Source organism: Quercus suber, unplaced genomic scaffold, assembly GCF_002906115.3.
Source record: "Quercus suber isolate HL8 unplaced genomic scaffold, Cork oak 2.0 scaffold_10, whole genome shotgun sequence".
NCBI classification, from domain to species: Eukaryota; Viridiplantae; Streptophyta; class Magnoliopsida; order Fagales; family Fagaceae; genus Quercus; species Quercus suber.
In genome coordinates this window covers 1729560-1746604 of record NW_027069476.1, presented here as the reverse complement: position 1 = coordinate 1746604, position 17045 = coordinate 1729560, and the positions used below count along the sequence as shown (strand labels likewise).

The 17045-nt window shown below is 31.8% G+C and overlaps 3 protein-coding genes across 5 annotated transcripts; 1 reads left to right on the top strand and 2 right to left on the bottom strand.

The window, feature by feature from the left end:
• Positions 1–784: 784 nt before the first annotated feature.
• Positions 785–5263, bottom strand: LOC111986784 (SNF1-related protein kinase regulatory subunit beta-2). The gene is made up of 4 exons (XM_024018460.2): positions 4996–5263; positions 2886–3064; positions 2616–2778; positions 785–1302 (listed from the first exon to the last, which is right to left on the bottom strand). The coding sequence occupies exons 1-4, from the start codon at positions 5218–5220 to the stop codon at positions 976–978; spliced, it is 894 nt and encodes a 297-aa protein (XP_023874228.1). The 5' UTR covers positions 5221–5263; the 3' UTR covers positions 785–975.
• A 6230-nt stretch (positions 5264–11493) lies between these two features.
• On the top strand, positions 11494–14074 carry LOC111986788 (acyl carrier protein 3, mitochondrial). Of its 3 annotated transcripts, none has more exons than XM_065777764.1 (3): positions 11494–11758; positions 13264–13472; positions 13690–14074. In XM_065777764.1, the coding sequence occupies exons 1-3, from the start codon at positions 11749–11751 to the stop codon at positions 13882–13884; spliced, it is 414 nt and encodes a 137-aa protein (XP_065633836.1). In that variant the 5' UTR covers positions 11494–11748; the 3' UTR covers positions 13885–14074. The 3 variants fall into 3 exon arrangements, with proteins under 3 accessions (XP_065633836.1, XP_023874232.1, XP_065633831.1); XM_024018464.2 differs by having other exon boundaries at positions 11497–11664; XM_065777759.1 differs by lacking the exon at positions 11494–11758 and adding an exon at positions 12563–13180.
• On the bottom strand, positions 14016–16707 carry LOC111986787 (uncharacterized). The gene is made up of 2 exons (XM_024018463.2): positions 16380–16707; positions 14016–14668 (listed from the first exon to the last, which is right to left on the bottom strand). Exons 1-2 carry the CDS (start codon positions 16657–16659, stop codon positions 14331–14333), a joined length of 618 nt encoding a protein of 205 aa, XP_023874231.1. The 5' UTR covers positions 16660–16707; the 3' UTR covers positions 14016–14330.
• Between the last annotated feature and the right edge of the window lie 338 nt (positions 16708–17045).

The following is a 17045-nucleotide window of genomic DNA, read 5'->3' as shown; positions in this document are numbered from 1 at the left end:
AGTGTGAACAATGGTGTTTTTGCTCCAAAAAATAGATATAGAGCATCTGTTGTGGTTGTTTTTGAAGAAGACTCACGGGTGCATTCAAGCTATTCGTTGTAATAGGCTGAATATTCACTGGAGGGTCAAAAATGTTTTAGAGAAGGCCATTAAAATTGGCTGAATCTATCCCAAATCCATCCTTTTGTTGGTACCCTAGAGATGGTAATAGGACAGTCCACTCTTTGGCAAAATGGTATTTAAGATCTAAAGCTACTGGCTATTTTGATCTTTGTAATTGCCCTCCTTGTTTTGTTAATATTATCATGGAAGAGGCTAGTTCTGTTGTAGATGTTTAATTTTTTTGCTGCTGTTGGAATAAATTTTTTTCAGTTCATCAAAAATGAAAAGTCATTTTGCCGCTCACCTAAATAAATTTTATACTTTTGGGCTTGTACTTGTCTTTTACAATATGGGAAATTGCTGTGTAAAAAAAAGGCTTAAAAAAAATTGAAGGCCCAGTCCAACCCCATTAACAGAAATGTGATAAATCCAGCCTCAAGAGTCACCATTTATACCTTTTAAGGAGGGATAAAAGAATGAAGACCTTATAAACGTAAGGAGCAGAAGAACCAAATTATGAGAGCAAATTTTAGTTAACAATGCCAAAAAGGGAAAAAACTTCAGTATATACTTCAATTCAGGCTTTCACTTCTCAACTGCAGGAAACCTATATAATTCATTAACAATTACCATTAAGAATCCAAAGTTTCATCAAAGAATCAAGCGAAAGAGCAGCTGAACATTGCAAACAGAAAGAACAAGCAATAAATTTTCAGATCAATGGTCATCAAGTAATTCTATTATGTGAAATACAACAGTTAAATCTCATTTGATGCTCCTTCCTGAGTAAGCTCTGTCGGAATAACATTACCTCTCAACATATATTTCTACATAAGAGTGTTAAGATTACAATGTTGACATGGATGTGTATGTTTACCTCTGCAAGGACTTGTAGAGCACCACTGTCACATACTTGGCTATAAACCTATGAGTTGTACCAAGTGCTACAACTGAAGGGCCACTCTTCCCTTTTTGCATGTAAAGATGATTAAGCACAACATGTTGAGGTCTTGATAAAGGAGGTGGAATTTCCATGTGGGATGAAGGCACATTAAGTAAAGTCATTTGTAAGTGTGGTGGGACCAATGGTGGCTCCTTCGCAAAATCTTCTGATCCAAGTGGCATATTGTTATAAGTTGACTCTGGGGACTGAGGAGGTTCAAAACTGGAAATGCTTTCAATGTCTTCGGGAACATAGTCCTGCACATTACAACAATAAACAAAAACTACTCAGTCTCAATTATAAAATCAAAACCCCTAAAGCAGCCGAGCCTTTCCAACATATTTTGACTAATGGAAAATTAAGCGTATGTCTGGAAAACTCCTAAATGAAAACCACATACTAAGATAAAGATGACCTAAGCGAAAGATGTATGATGACTACATGCATGTACAAAAAAGAACAAAAAACATTATGCCATCATAGTCAAATGATCAAATCACAGCAAACACGGATGCACAAAAAAGAACAAAAAACATTAATATATTCTGTTGTAATAAATGGAAAACATTATTTATTTTTTTTTTTTTTGAATGACATCAGCAGTATTGCATTACTAAAATAAATATAAGCAAGATAATTAAAAGAATAACTGCCAGGAGAGAAACACACTCTTAGAGAAAAACACAAGCAAAATCAAACCAAACATTTGAGAAGAAAACATTAAACAATTAGAGGCATCAAGAGTTGAAATTGAGACTGAATCCAAATAAAAAAAAGAAAAAGAAATTGAGACTGAATCAAAAGTTGCCACAATCTTGATGCAGACAAACAACCAGGATAACAATTATCCTAACAGAGCTACCATAGCTGACTATAAATTTCTAAAGAGGCATTTTGACCAGTATTGGTTAAATAATTGACTGAGAAAAGCAAATTTTTGTGCAAATCACTTTGCTAGGCCCACACCACAGGTTATTCTCTCACTACTCCGAACATTGATAGTCCAAGCTAATCTTGCATCCATGCACCAAACAGGTAATAGTAATAAAACTTATAAGAGTACACACAGAAAGAAATTCCCACAGCCAATCAATTACAGGTTTTGTATTTTCATATGGATTATGGAGCACCAGAGGTTAATATCAGTTCATTGAATTCAACAGAAAAACCAAACTTTATCATCCTTTCAGATCCCAGAAAGAGCAAGAGAGAGGAAAATGAAGTAGAAGGTAGTTTTTTGTGTCATTGTGTGATATTAGGCAAGATTAAAGCATTTTAGCAGGAAAAAAGATAATTAGAAAGAAAACATTACAAGTTCTACAATGTACAATACAACAATGTTGAATTGCTAAAACAAGAATTAGTTCATACCAAAGATTTTAGTTCATATACAATCCCTAGGTTGTATCTTTAGGACATATCAAAACTCATGCATCCAGCTTTAGCTTTCTCATCAAGATTTTTTTTTATAAATTCATTGAGATTAACTATTACACAAGTTATCTACACTATAATTCACACATTCATCTGGTACACTGGCATAAACCAGAAAAGTGGAGAAGATATTAACCTGCAAGTCCAAAACATGGTAAGCATTGCCTGCCTCATCTTGGATGCAGGGCAACTCAGGAGCATACCTCCAATGTCCATCAACAACAAACCTGTACTGGTAAACACCAGATGGTAGAACTTTCATGATGGTGAAGTCTTTTCCTGATCTCTGTAGGGGCAGTCTGATCAACAAGGTACAAGGGATATTAGGAGTTTAGACTGCAAATTAAGCACAACTGCAATTTAGAAAATGAAAATGTAAAAAAAAAAGGCACCAAATTTCTGGAACCTTGTCCTCCAATCATCCCACGATCCCTCCACAGCTACTTCATTTCCATCATAGCTCCATGTAATCATTGTAGGAATTCCTTGCTCAGTGCACATGTCTTCATACCCTGAAGCAGTTGGTGTCCATGATTGGCTCGAAGCATACATCTCATCTGGTCTTTGTAGTGGAACCACCGGGACCTGGAAAGAATAAAAATGTAAAATATGCAAAAATACACTTGGATGGAATATGTATAGGAACATCGAACAGCTAGGATAGTAAATAAGCCAAACCTAGTATTAAAAGATAAAATTAGTTCATTTCATTTTATTTCAAAAGCAAACTGACCTTGATCTTATAACCAAGCTAGATTACACTATCTAGCATGAAAAAGTTTCTTGTAGAACAACCTGGAACTTGTTCACAAACTACTTAATTTATTTATTCTTTCCCCATTGATAGCAAACACCATGATCAGATTTTTTTTTTTTTACCCCTTTCACAAATCTATGCTAATAAATAATAACTAAATTATAGTTGCAATTATATTATTTGAGATTGGGTATAATTTACCAATCGAAAATATAAATATTTGAGTTGATTAGAGAGTGATTCTCATTTATAAATTTATAAAAATTACAACTACCAACCTTGTAATGTTAAAAATTATATATATATATATATATATATATTTACTAAAAAACAGATTGTTTATATTAATATAAAAATTACAACTACCAACCTTGTAATGTTAAAAATTATATATATATATATATATATATATTTACTAAAAAACAGATTGTTTATATTATTAATAAATTAGAAATAATCATTTGATATCTTATGAACTTATCTACAAACTTACACAATGCAATCTCATGCCCATGTAAGTATATTTTTTCACATGCATACATATGAACATACAATAATATATATGCTCTATACTCACGACCTAATTTACAAAAACGGTATTATATTTGAACTTGTCTTGTTTAATTGTCAAGCCTAAACATGGCTTTTGCTTGGCTTGCTTACTAAATAAACAAACATAAGCAACCTTTTTTCCAAGCTAAGCCCTATTGCACACATCCAAATAAAAACAGGCCACATACATGTGCAGTTAATAGCAACATATTTCAGGGTAGAGCAGGTTATATATACAATAGAAATGAATTTACCAAATAGTGATTCAATGGTATTCAAGATGTTTCCCAAGGGAACTCAAATAAATCTCAAGCATAGAATCTAACAACGTAGCAGGTTTAGAAGTTGTTATCCTCCAATACTTCTACAAGCACTGCGTCTACAGCCAAGACATACCCTCCAAAATAAACAAACAAACAAATAAATGCACACAAAACCACCAAAACAAAGGGGATATAAAGTCATGCTTTAGTCAAAAGTTGGTAATGAAAATAAGATCCTTTCTACTAAGCTGGATCGAATCAGCAAGTCAATTTCCATATAATAAATAATCACAACTCGGCAATTGGTGCTATTTTTGCACCTAAGACTGTATGGCTCATAACAGATGATTATATTTCAACATCCACCCTCGATTTCAAAGACCAAAAGTACAACCTAATCATAAAAACACATTGCAGGAGGCAAAAGCAATGAACTTTTTGTCTGTCAAACAAAGCAGAAGATATGGGGAAAATGTGTAATTAAAGGCTGTTGAGTTTTGAAACACCAGTATTCCTTTTGGACTTTGCATCAAACAAGTAGTGAGTGTACGGAGACTCCAGACAGAACATTAAGCAGCAGGGAAAAATAATAATTTGGGGTTATCTCCAAAAGATCTCAAACAAATAAAATTTCACTTTCTGGAAATTAATCCACGTATAAAAAACCCTTCTCAACACCATTTTTAACCAATTGATCAAATTTCCTTTTGCCACATCAATATCCCAGCCCCAAACACAATGTTATTACAATCAAAAGCTATGAACTTGCCCAATATTCACAAAACCCAATAAGTAAAAAAGGAAAAAAGCTGCAATTGGAAATAACTGATATCAAATCCAAATCTTCCTGCCTAAAATTCACAACACTTGAAAAGAAAAAAAAAAAACAAAAAAAGGCCAACAGAAATTAAAAAGAGAAAGAGACAAAGAGAAAAGGAACTCACTTGAGGAGTGAACATCAAAGGTGACTGGGTGGCCCTAGGACTATGAGGAGGTGACTGACCCATCAAGTCAGGAGGAGAAACACCAAGGGCTACACTTGGTGCAGCCATGCCTTCATCCAAACCACCATCAATACCAATACCAACACCATCACCACCTTCCACACCTTCTTCCTCAGCCCCAGATGGGCTTCCATCCCCATCTTCTCTTCCATTCACATTCCCCATTTTTTATTATCACCTTCCACCACCCCCAACCCCAACCCCCCCACAACAAACCCAACCCACCAAAAAAAAAAAAAAAAAAAATGGAAAAGAAAGAAAAACCCACTTGCAGAATCTCCAATATGATTCCCCCACAACACCACAATTCTACTTTTACCCTCAAAACAATATGAAAATTCAAGACCAACCCATCATAGAGAACCCCATTTTGGAGATTCTCCAAAATGTTAAAAGACTACATATATCGCAAAATGAGGCTTTTAAGAAGCACCCAAGAGAAGCGCAAAATGAGAAAGTGAAAGGCAAAGTTAAATTTTTTATTTTTTATCGTATCAAAAAAAAAAGTTAAATTTTTTATTTTTTTTATTTTTTTATGTATACAAAATAAATAAAAACTACTGCTAATTTAATTATAATCTCCGATGAGTTTGGAAGATCGAATGGTGGCCCAATGAATATGATGTTTTGGTTAGTGGGGGATGGTCGTCACGTCATCATTTTGACAAAGTCCTTTACTTTGCTTTTCATTATTTACTGCTTTATTTTATTTTTTATTTTTTAATCCAAGTGTTTTTTGTTTTTCATTCTCAAAAAAAGAAAAAGAAAAGTGTTTTTTTTTTCTTTTTTCTTTTTTTTTAATAAAAAAAATGTGTCATTTCAACGACTCAGAATGTAACGCCATTGAATTTGAGGTGGAGCTTTTTAAAAAACGTCACATTCACCATCATTGTTAACTATTTCTTAAATATATAGCATTATTAAAATTGTATTATTATATTCTAGATTTGCGTAAATTGCACTCACCAGTGAAAGTGAAAAAGACAGTAAACCAATGATTTTTCTTTTTCTTTTTTTATAAAAAATTTCGTTTTTATTGTTTTTCCCACCTCTGTAAATTATTTCATTTCATGACATGACTTCTATGAATTTGATTGCAGACATGCCTAGAACTAGTGTCCTTAATTCGCCCTTTTTTTTTTTTTTTTGGTTGCTCCTAAGGTATATTCAATTGTTTATTAAAAATTAGATTTCACTTTTCCTCTAAGTTTAGGGCCCCTTCTAAATTAGTCTCAAGACTTTTTTATAATTAAAAAAAATAATTGAGAGTGAGATGATTAGAACCATAGACAAAATTTCTCTCCAAATTAATTTGGAAATAAACATTTTAAACTCCTCTTATATTTTATATTATTAGATGTGTATTCTGAAAATCTAATAGCTAGATTTAATATTGTTTATATTCTTTACACGCATGTCAAATTTCATTCAAATGATGTTATTTACTATTCGATCAATAAATTTATTTTTTATGCATAATTATTTACCTCAAAAACTTAAAATTTAAACAAGTAAAAAATGACATAATTATTGATCTTTAATTGATCTTCTTGAAATTTTGCAAGTATGAAGAATACATGAGAACATGCAATCTAATGAATAGATTTTCAAAATTCACATTTAATAAAAAGATATAAAAGGAGTTTGAAGGAAACCTTTTTCTAGAACCCTAAGCAATTTTGTTAAAAATGTCTAAACCCCGAAGCTGTCACTTGAGTTCAAACTTCCAAATTCCAATGCTCTTGACATTTCTAGACTTTGAAGACTCACAATTTTTACTCTTCACTCATGGTTGTCAAAATCATGATCTAGATCATAAGATCGCACGGTTTTACGATCCCACATCATCAAAACGTTTAGAATTGCACTAAGATCGTAAAAATTGTGAGATCGTAAATAAGATCTTGTTAGATTGCAGGATCGTATAGAATCCTACCGATCCTACCAAAATATCAATTTTTGGTTTTTTTTTTTTAATAGGATAAATTTTTGGTTTTGATGAAATTTTAAGAGTTTTTATTTTTCTATGTTGTGATGGTATGAATTTTTTTTATTATAATTATTTTATATAATTATGTTAACCTAAACCAATGCTTCATCATTTCTAAATGAAAATTTTATATTTGCTCTGCTACCTTTTAAGCTATAATGTAGTTAAATTTGTTTGATCAATATACTAATTTGTGTTCTAATATTACTAAAAAAAAACTCTTATATATAATTTTATTAGTATGCTTGTATTTGTATATTAATTGATTGATTTTTTTAAGCATGCTTTATAACTGTTCCTGAGTGGTATAACTTGAATAGTTGAGTATGAAATTGTATCTTAATCTTTTTTACAACTCTAGTATACAAATATACAATATCTACATAGATGATGAATTGGATGATGATGATTAGGACAGTGACTACAGGAACCCTAGAATGAGAATAATTAAATGTTCACTTCACATTAATATTCATCTTGCTTTTGGATTTCATATTTAGTTAGCTAATTTCCATTTGATAATTTATTTTGGATTTTAAATTTAGAACTTGGAAAATATTTCCATATGCGTTGATAAATATTTTGGTATTTGGCTGCAAATAAAACATTTATTGAACTTTTTAGATACATTGGTCAAAATTTAAATATATATGTTTTGTTAGTATAGACATAGCAATATATGGCATGCAAATTGCATCATATAATGCAAATCTTTGTTTTTTTAAAGATAAATTCACAATTTATGTGATTATTCAACATACAAAGTCATTATCAATATTTTTTTTTTTTTACTTTAAATTCGAGAATATGTAGAATCTTATGATCCACAATTCCACTTATTTCCGATGATCTTATGTAGGATCTCGATTTAACAATCTTGCTCTCACCAATTATATAATATACCTATTTTAATATGATCCATCATATTTTCAATGTCAATTAGCCTAAAAATGATGTTATTTTTATGTTTTAAAAAAAAAATTGTGGGTTACCGAAAATATTCTAACATATATTAACAGAGAAAAAATATATTGATGATATTGTAAAACTTGAGATTTTCATAACTCAGAGATTAAAAAAACAAAGATCCTCAAATTTAAAGGTATGAATAGTATTTTTACGGATATTGATTTGACTAAAGGAACAAAACAAATAAAAACACCTTTTGTGCGTTATTTATTTATTTATTTATTTTTATATTCCAAATTGTTACTAGTATTGTTTACTTTCTTATTTTGTATTGGCAACATTGAACTAGCTAGACTTAAGTTGCCTTTGATATGGCCATTTTTGGAGTTTTTTTTAATAGATGAAACTCATCAAATTACTTTAAAAGTACTTTAGCATTCGAATTGTGAAGAGAGATTTGTAAAAATTAAATCCATACCAATATTATAATTAGTAAACGATTTTTTTTTTTTTTTTGAGAAGAATTAGTAAACGATTTATTTGAGTACCGATTTTCAACTGTGTTATAACACATTCCAAATGCAAGTAAGACATATATTTTTATTTAAACCCAAAGCTTATTATATAGGTTGGAAATGGATGGAGTATCATATCATTCAACGAGAACCATTTTCTAATGAGAGTGACGGACTATAAGTAACTCATCAATTAACTTTAAGGTTTTCAATTTATCTAATTTCTCCTTTTTATGGTTAGAAATGTTGTGTACCATTTGTTTTACGCAAATATAATTATTAATATTTTATATATTTTTTTGGACAGTATTAATTACATACACCATTTTGCATGCATGTCCTTACACACAGTGACATAGCCACACAGGCAATTGAAAATTTAAAATCATGTATTCATCAACTCATAATTTCAGTTTAAATTCACTTGTGTGTATGAGCATGCGTGCAAAATGGTATATGTAACAAGTTTTACCGTTATTTTTTTTATGAATAGGAGTTGAAGAAAAAAAAATTGCCAACACATTTTGACCCATGATCGCGTGCATACATGTGTAAATATATTAGATAATCAAATCATCCTATAAACACAGTTGTTCTGAAGAATTGGTTTAAGCTATATGGATTGATAATAACTCATCTATTATCATCTTGTTTAGAAACTTGCATAAACATTGTTCAAATTGTTGTCAATTGATATCTATTTTGTTATAAAAATACATCCTTTGTTGATTAAAAGAGGAGGAAAATCCGTTAAAATGGTTTGATCATGGTAAGAGGAGAGCAATTAATGAACAAATGAGAAATGGTGAGTTTATTCAAATTAACAGAACCAAAAAAAAAAAAAAAAAAAAAAGGTAATAGAAGACAAAAAATAATATTAACAAAAGTAGTAACAAATGACAAGTAAATTAAGAAATTAATAGGGAGTATCCTAACTAATCTATTGAATTGTTATTATGAAGATATGATGACTTGAAAAAAATCAATAGTTTGGACAAAACAATGGCCGCGTTGGAGAGTTTCTTCTTTTGCAAAGGTTGCATCTTTGATTCTTATAGGAGACCTGTTCAATTCCACATGACAGCACCATTGCCAGCTTTTATGACCCCACCATAATCCGAATCCCTACTCCTTCCAAGTTCATCTTGATGTGATTTGAAGAGGAAATTGCCACAAGATTGAGATAGATATGTTTGAATTTTCATTCTAAAAAAGAGAGTAATGCAATAAGAGCTCGTCATGTTCATACTTAGTAACCTTAAAAATTTTAGAACTATGACTTTTTGTTGTTGCATTGGCTACTTTTTAAAACAATGTTTGACTTAGATTCAAGTCACTTGACTAATCTTGTGAGGTTTGTTTCAAGATTTGACAAGATTGATGATGTTAAACAGAGGTTTAACAATCTTGTAACTGTCATTGGTGATGTTCGGAGTGCGTATCTATTAAAGGCCAAAAGATGGCTCTAATACATCCACAAAGAAAATTTCTTAACAAATACATACTTATGCTGCTTAAGTTTATTACAATGAAGGAAAAAGTTAATGGATGTTGTAAGGGCATTAGGTTAGGAAGTATTTTTAGAAAATTTTGTGGGGGGAAAAAAAGTAATTGATTTTTTTATAGCCTTTTTATGTTTCTTATAAGAGTGATATTAAAACATTTCTAAAATGGTTCATTAACAAATAGCCTATGGGCATCTATTAACAGGGCCCTACAATAAATCATTTAAGCTTATAATATACATAGTTTGTAGGGGAAAAATGGTTGTAGCATTAATCTATTAATTACATAGTCAAGTAGTCACTTTTTCAAACTATACAGCAAAATACTCTTATTTTGGAACTTGATATAGCTGATGTTGAGTTTTATGCATATTTTTAAGTGTCTATGAAAAATCTTCAAAAAAAGAATTTTGTGGCAAAATATGCATAGAACTCAACATTGTTTATGTTGAATTCTAGGCTGAACTCGACATTTCCAAAACATGAATATTTTGCTATACAGTTGAAAAACTAAGGTTATTTAGTTTTTTTTTTTTTTTTTTTTGGGTTGATGATACAAGATAGAAATTGTACTCTAGAATAATCTAAGAGTCCGTTTGATTGGAGGAGTAGAAAAGTGAGAGGATAGAAAATTGGAAGAGGATAGAAAAGTGGGAGACGAGAAAAAAATTTAGTTTTCTCCTATTTGTGTTTTGATGGGAGGCTGAAAAATTGGAGATATAGAAAACTTTTTTGTTTGGTTGAGAAGAAAAATGAGAGGATAAAAGAGTGAAGTTGGTTTAAATTTTCAATTATATCCTCATTAAATAAAACAAAAAAGTAACACATTTTTTTAGCCAAAAAAAAAAAAATTGTGTATGTGATAAAAAAAAGTAATAGATTTTTTTAGTAAAACAATTGTGTATGTGGAAGTGGACCAGGAAAAAAAAAAAAGAAAAAAGAGAGCAAGTGGACGAAGGAAAAAAAAGCATCTAGGCATGGACAAAACCCCTATGCACTTGCACAGGCATTTTTGTCCCACTACTTCATTTTTTCTCCACTAGTTTTCTCCTATTTTAGGAAGAAATTTTTTTTGGTGGGCCCGATGAAAAAACACCCAGCCCCACCATCTCTTTTTCCTCTGCTTCTTCCAACTAAACACTCTCCAAAAAGTTCTCACACTCTGCATATACTTATATTAGTGAAGTGACAATTGCACTAAGGGTGTGCGATAAAAAAAAAATTACCGGCCTTTAATAATTGGTCACTCCACAAATATAAGTGCTTGTAAGGTGTGGAGAGTAAAAGCTAAAGTTCAAGTCTCCAAGAAAGAATTTCACACACATATACACTTAAATTATGATAAAATCGATATTCTATTTTATATTAAAAAAAATTATTATCTGTATAAAAAAAAAAATTACCGACCAATTTTTTAAAAATAAAATTACCCACCAATTAAAATTGTCAAAAATTTGGTGACACTGAGTTTTGATATGGACTGGGTAGGTACCTAATGATAGGTTGGGCCTAGGCTGCCAACCTTAAAATTCACCCATGAAGGGACTTGGACGACGAGGAAAGCCGACAGGTGTCTTAAATTTGATTTTGACTTCTTTGCGACAATAAAGCAAACACCTAAACAGCACTAAGGACCATTTTTATCTACCAAACGAAAACGATCCAAGCACAGCTCCAATTCTCGTGACTCGTGAGTGTTCGATCACTTCTTGCTTTGCTTCCTTATGTTTGTTCTTTTGCGTTCCTCATACTGACACACCCATGTCACCCAATAATGCTACCTGGTAGTAACTACTAACTAGCACTAGTTTTCTATCAACTTCAATATTTCTCTTTATGTAATGTCTAATGGCTTTTTGAAATCGTAGTGTAGATAGCTCGTGTGACTTCATTTGCTTAATATTGGAAAACCCATCTTGGTTTTCTGTCAAATATGGTAGCTTTGTAGTTTGTTTTGAGTTCCTAAATTTGTATATTGAATTAAGCTTTTTTGACAGCAAAAGTTGGTTGTTTCTTCAAAATATTTGACAAATTTTATTGGTAGTTTGCTTTAATCTTTGGCTTATGGTCCTAAACCTATATCAAAATTTTCACCCACTCCCACACAAATTGTGTCCGTGAATTCAAATTTAGGCTCTAATGTCCTATGCGCACCAAGTGTTTGTACTATTTGCTAAAAGAGTGAGAAGATAGCAATCAACAAATTAGGCCCGTCAGGATTTAGGAATTTGGTTTGGTAAGCATTTATCGGACATTTGGAATTTAGTCCCATTGTGTTTGATGTAGACAATTTGGCGGGAGCAAAATAATGTTTGTGTGAGGACAAGTAAACAACGAGGACCCCTTTGGTAGCTTTATTTGTGGTTCTTTATTCTATTGGTCTAGAGCATGGGGATACATTAGCACTAGTTCCATCCCTGGATTTATAGGGTCATCCCTTTATGCATAATTCTAGTTTTGTGTATTCTTTAGGCTACTCCATGTTAGTCTTTTTGCAATATAACAAATCTTACTTATATTTAAAAAAATAATAATAAAAAAATAAAAAGGAAAAAGGATTTAGGAACCATCAACTGTTTGATAAAAGAAATCTAGAACTAAGTGATTTTTCACAATTTCTACTTTGCCTTCATTGGAATAGAAACTTGGGATAGTGTCAAATGGTTTGCATACGTCATGCGTGGCATCATTGATCAGCTTGTAAAATGCAAGGTTTTCTACTAGTAAGCCGTATTATACAAGTTTCTTGAGCATAGACTAGGCTTTACTTTGCAAGTTCACATGATTGTTCTGTTTGTCTTCACTTTTAAACTAGGACTTTTCCTAGAAGTTTCCTCGGTGGCATACGATACAGTTTGCGGTCCCAGTCACCAAACAGTTGCATAAAAACTACTAGAAGTCAAAATTCTTCTTTAGTTCTTGGTATTTTCCATTTCAGAGAATATTTCTTGTATTTTGTAATGATGAAGTAGACAAGTAGTTTCACATGCTGGACCTTAGTAGCTGCATTTGAGTCTATGTTACATATTTGGTCTAATCTTGAATCCAGAACATTGTGGTTTTTGCATGAGTCTGAGTTAAGACAAACTAAACTCATTCCTTAAAACTGATATGCATAATTTAGATGTTGAGAACCTTCCTAACTGGTTTAGATTTCCTAATTCCTTTATTGACCTCCGTCTTGGTGATAAACAATTATTATTCAGGTACCTATATCCTTTATCCAATTCAATCTGTGTGCCTTTACTTGATATAGCGTTATATGAGTTTATTCATTTGGCTTTTTCAGCTCTCCTGAACATGCAAAGCATAAGAATTTCCGTCTTGAGGCATGTTAGGGTGAGTGGATCAGCTGAAAGTTGGTTGTTAGCTGAGAAACAGAATGTGCTCAAGCGACTAAGCCGCCAGATGTGCTCATCAACAGTAACTTGTCCTGATCAAATAATGGATCGAGTGATTGGACTGGTTAAGAAATTTGATAAAATTGATGCCTCTAAGGTAATGAATGGTATCCTATATTACTATAGACTGTATTATTTGTCCATCTTAAAAATGTTTTTAAACAATAAACCACTTTTTATGCTGTGTCTATTGTTTACTTTGGTATATACAGAACCATGCTTGTTCAATAATGTTCTATGTTTGACATAGATTTATTTTTAAAAGGGCTAACAGTTAGAGGGAATATGTTATTTTCACTTGACACTTGAAACAGGTTACTGAAACAGCGGATTTTCAGAAAGACTTAAGCCTGGACAGTTTAGACAGGGTAGAGCTCGTAATGGCTTTTGAGCAAGAATTCTCCCTTGATATCCCTGACGAGAAAGCTGATAAGCTAACTTGCTGTGCTGATGTTGCAAAGTACATTGTTTCTGGAGCTGAGCAAAAGGTTGTCGTGGAGGAGTCCTGATTGGTTTTTAAATTTGTAATGCATTCAAGGTTTTACTGGTGGGTGCATCTGCCATGTTTTCTTCCCATTAATAAGTCTTGGGTGCAAAATTTCTTTGGTTGGTTTACATTGATGTTTCTTTAGAAATGTAATGATTGCAGAAAATCTAGAAACACTTTATTCTCAAGTAATTCTCTTATTGATTCTACAACTCGATTATTTCTATTTCTTTTGTGGAAGAACTCTAATAGTATCATCCACATTGTATTTATGAGCTCATAGCTTGCTTTATGAGAACAAACTGTACACACATGCTACATATGTTATTGTTTTCCTCTATACCTGTGCATCTTATACAACCGATAGAGAGGGATGAAACTCTTGTTAACTCAATGCTGTGACTAAAGCGCCATCCAAAATAATGAGCCATGGTTCTGATCCCTATCTGCTTATCAATTAGATATCTATCATTGCATCTCTTTGTTACCATTCTTCTTCATGCATGCTTGCAAAGGTCTAGAAGTCAAATCCATGAATCTAATCGTTCCGGCACTGTAAGTACGGATGCCATTCCCAAGTGATAATAGTTTTAGTCCCTTTTGTTTCTTGACGTAAGTTGGTTGACAGGGTGAGTTCTTTGGTATTTTCAGAACTTTAACAGAACATTTTTGTTCCAAGTTGGGAATTGAATGAAGTTGGGAAGGAAGATCAAAAGTGAAATCTCCAAATTCATCTGTTCTAGCTTGTACCCATCTTGATCTGCTCTTCTTTCCACTGTTATGGCAGTTAACACCGACCAAAGCACCTGCAGATTTTAAACCACATGATGGTGATAATGATGATTATAATGATGTGTGCACCCATAATCATGATGCATTGAAGAATGCACCTTGTCCTTGTGTGTGTGTGTGGGGCTTATGACAAGTGAAGGAAGGGTGATTTAAACATAGTTCTTCTCATTTGTAAATCTTACAAAATTATTAAATTACAAGGTTTTTGGCAATACACATCATCTTTGTGCACAGGGGACAAAGTTAAATATTTGTGTACAGAGGGCAAAGTTCCAAAAAAAAAAAAAATATTGGGACCTTTCATTTATAAATCTTACAAAATTATGAAATTTATTTATAAATCTCTTTCATTGGTCATAGTATACTGGGACCCAATATATATGCTCAACTTTAATTTTATAATAATCTTATATTAAATTCAACTAATACATCCTTTTCAACTCCTACAAATTGAATGGTTGTTTTCAGAGTAATTAATCCTTGACAAAAAATCATACATGCAAATTATGTTTATGCTTTTCATTTTGGATGGGTGTTATTCTTTATTTTTTGAAAATTTATTGAGAGAGGCCCCTACGAATGTGGCTTCTTCATTTTATTTTTTATATTCTTTGGGAGAGGGAGGTGGTTGTTTTCAGCATAATTATATACATATCGAGAAATCATAAACTCAAAATAATGTTTCTGCTTTTCATTTAAATCAGAATTATTTTATGTGTCAATATTTATTGAGAGATGTTGCTATTGATGTGGGATCTCCGTTTTTATGTACACGTTTTTTTCGCTTCTTTAGAAAAAGAAGAAAGAGAGGGAAGAGGGATATATCAAACTTCAAATTCTCATTCTCAATATTGTTCTATAGCTATCGAATTTTAAAAAAAGAAATAAAGAAAAAGAAAAAAAAACGAGAAAAAGAAAAAGAAATAAAGAAAAAGAAAAAGAAAAAGAAAGAGAAAGAAAAAGAAAAAGAGAGAAGAAGTAAGAAAAGAAAAGAAAAGAAAGACACTGCAAATTACAACAATAAATGTTAATTATAATTACTTATAAACCAATCCATGCATATGAAGATTCAACGTTAAACGCTTTAAAGAACTGTTCTCTGCAGAATCTGGCGGAGAAAATTACTTGGGCACAAGCCTTTACTAAAATATGAAACTAGCAACCTACTGGGTTTTGGTCGGGCTGGCATGTGACCTTAAGGAACACTTCAAATTATTACTATCATTATTAATATTTTGGAAGCAATAACGATTCAGTACAACAAGCACTCAAAACTCAGTAAACTAAACCTTAAAACATTTTTCATGTACTTGCTCTATTTCATACTCCTACATCCTCTTATCCTAACATAAAATACTAGGAAAATATGTAAAATTTGCATTCTCTAACCAATATATAAAAAGCAACAGGAAATCGTTGTAATATGATATGTGGACAACCATGAAAAACATGAACTGAAGGAATTATACTAGAGGGTCAAAATTAACTAGCTAGTAGTGCATTAATTATCAAAGCTTCCAAGAAGTTTTGCTCATTAGCCTAATTTTCCATTAAGTGACCTTCGAACAATACAAACAGTTGTGATAAATATAACTTCACAAAGCACTAAAGCATACCATTTATAAGGGAAAGTATTAAAAGGAAGGAGAAGAAGAAGAAGAAGAAGAAGATTGTGATCAAATTATAACTCAAACATAGCATGCAATAGAATGATCTTTTACTAACCTGATATGGGCCATTCAGTAAGTTGAGCTTCATGACCATGCAGGCAAGCCTGACAATGAACCGAACCAGTGACTAGCACGGTCGAGAGCTTCTCTTCTCCATATCCAGCCAAATGCACCATTTCTTCTTGGCTATTCAGTTCGAATATTGGGTCTTCCTCGATGTCGGTGGCCATTGAAGTTGCAGTGATCGTGAAGATCATGAAGCAAATTGTGAACATCACAATATTGTGGGAGCCGCAAAAGTTGCTCATCTTCTTTGTGTTTGTTTCTAAATACATGTAATATGTACTTTAGAATTGTGTACCAATAGATGAGGCTCCAATCCACACCTTTGGTTTATATAAGGTTTTGTGTTATTATTATACCCTTGTAAGCAACATATATTACAACCATAGACTTTTTTGCTGACATTTGAAGGTCAAGATTTCTTGCTTTTCACACTCATGGAAAATTACCTTTGTGTGCTTTTAAAAATAATTTGTTAATTAACTGTTTTACTTCCTTTTCTTTTATTTTATTGTATTTTATGGAATTCAGCCAAAAATTAGACTCGTATATTCGTATCTATTTGCTCCTTTAATATACAAATTAGTTCCATATATACTTGATTCAATCATCAATTGGTGATTGACAATGAAAAAATTATTACCAATTCATTGACTTA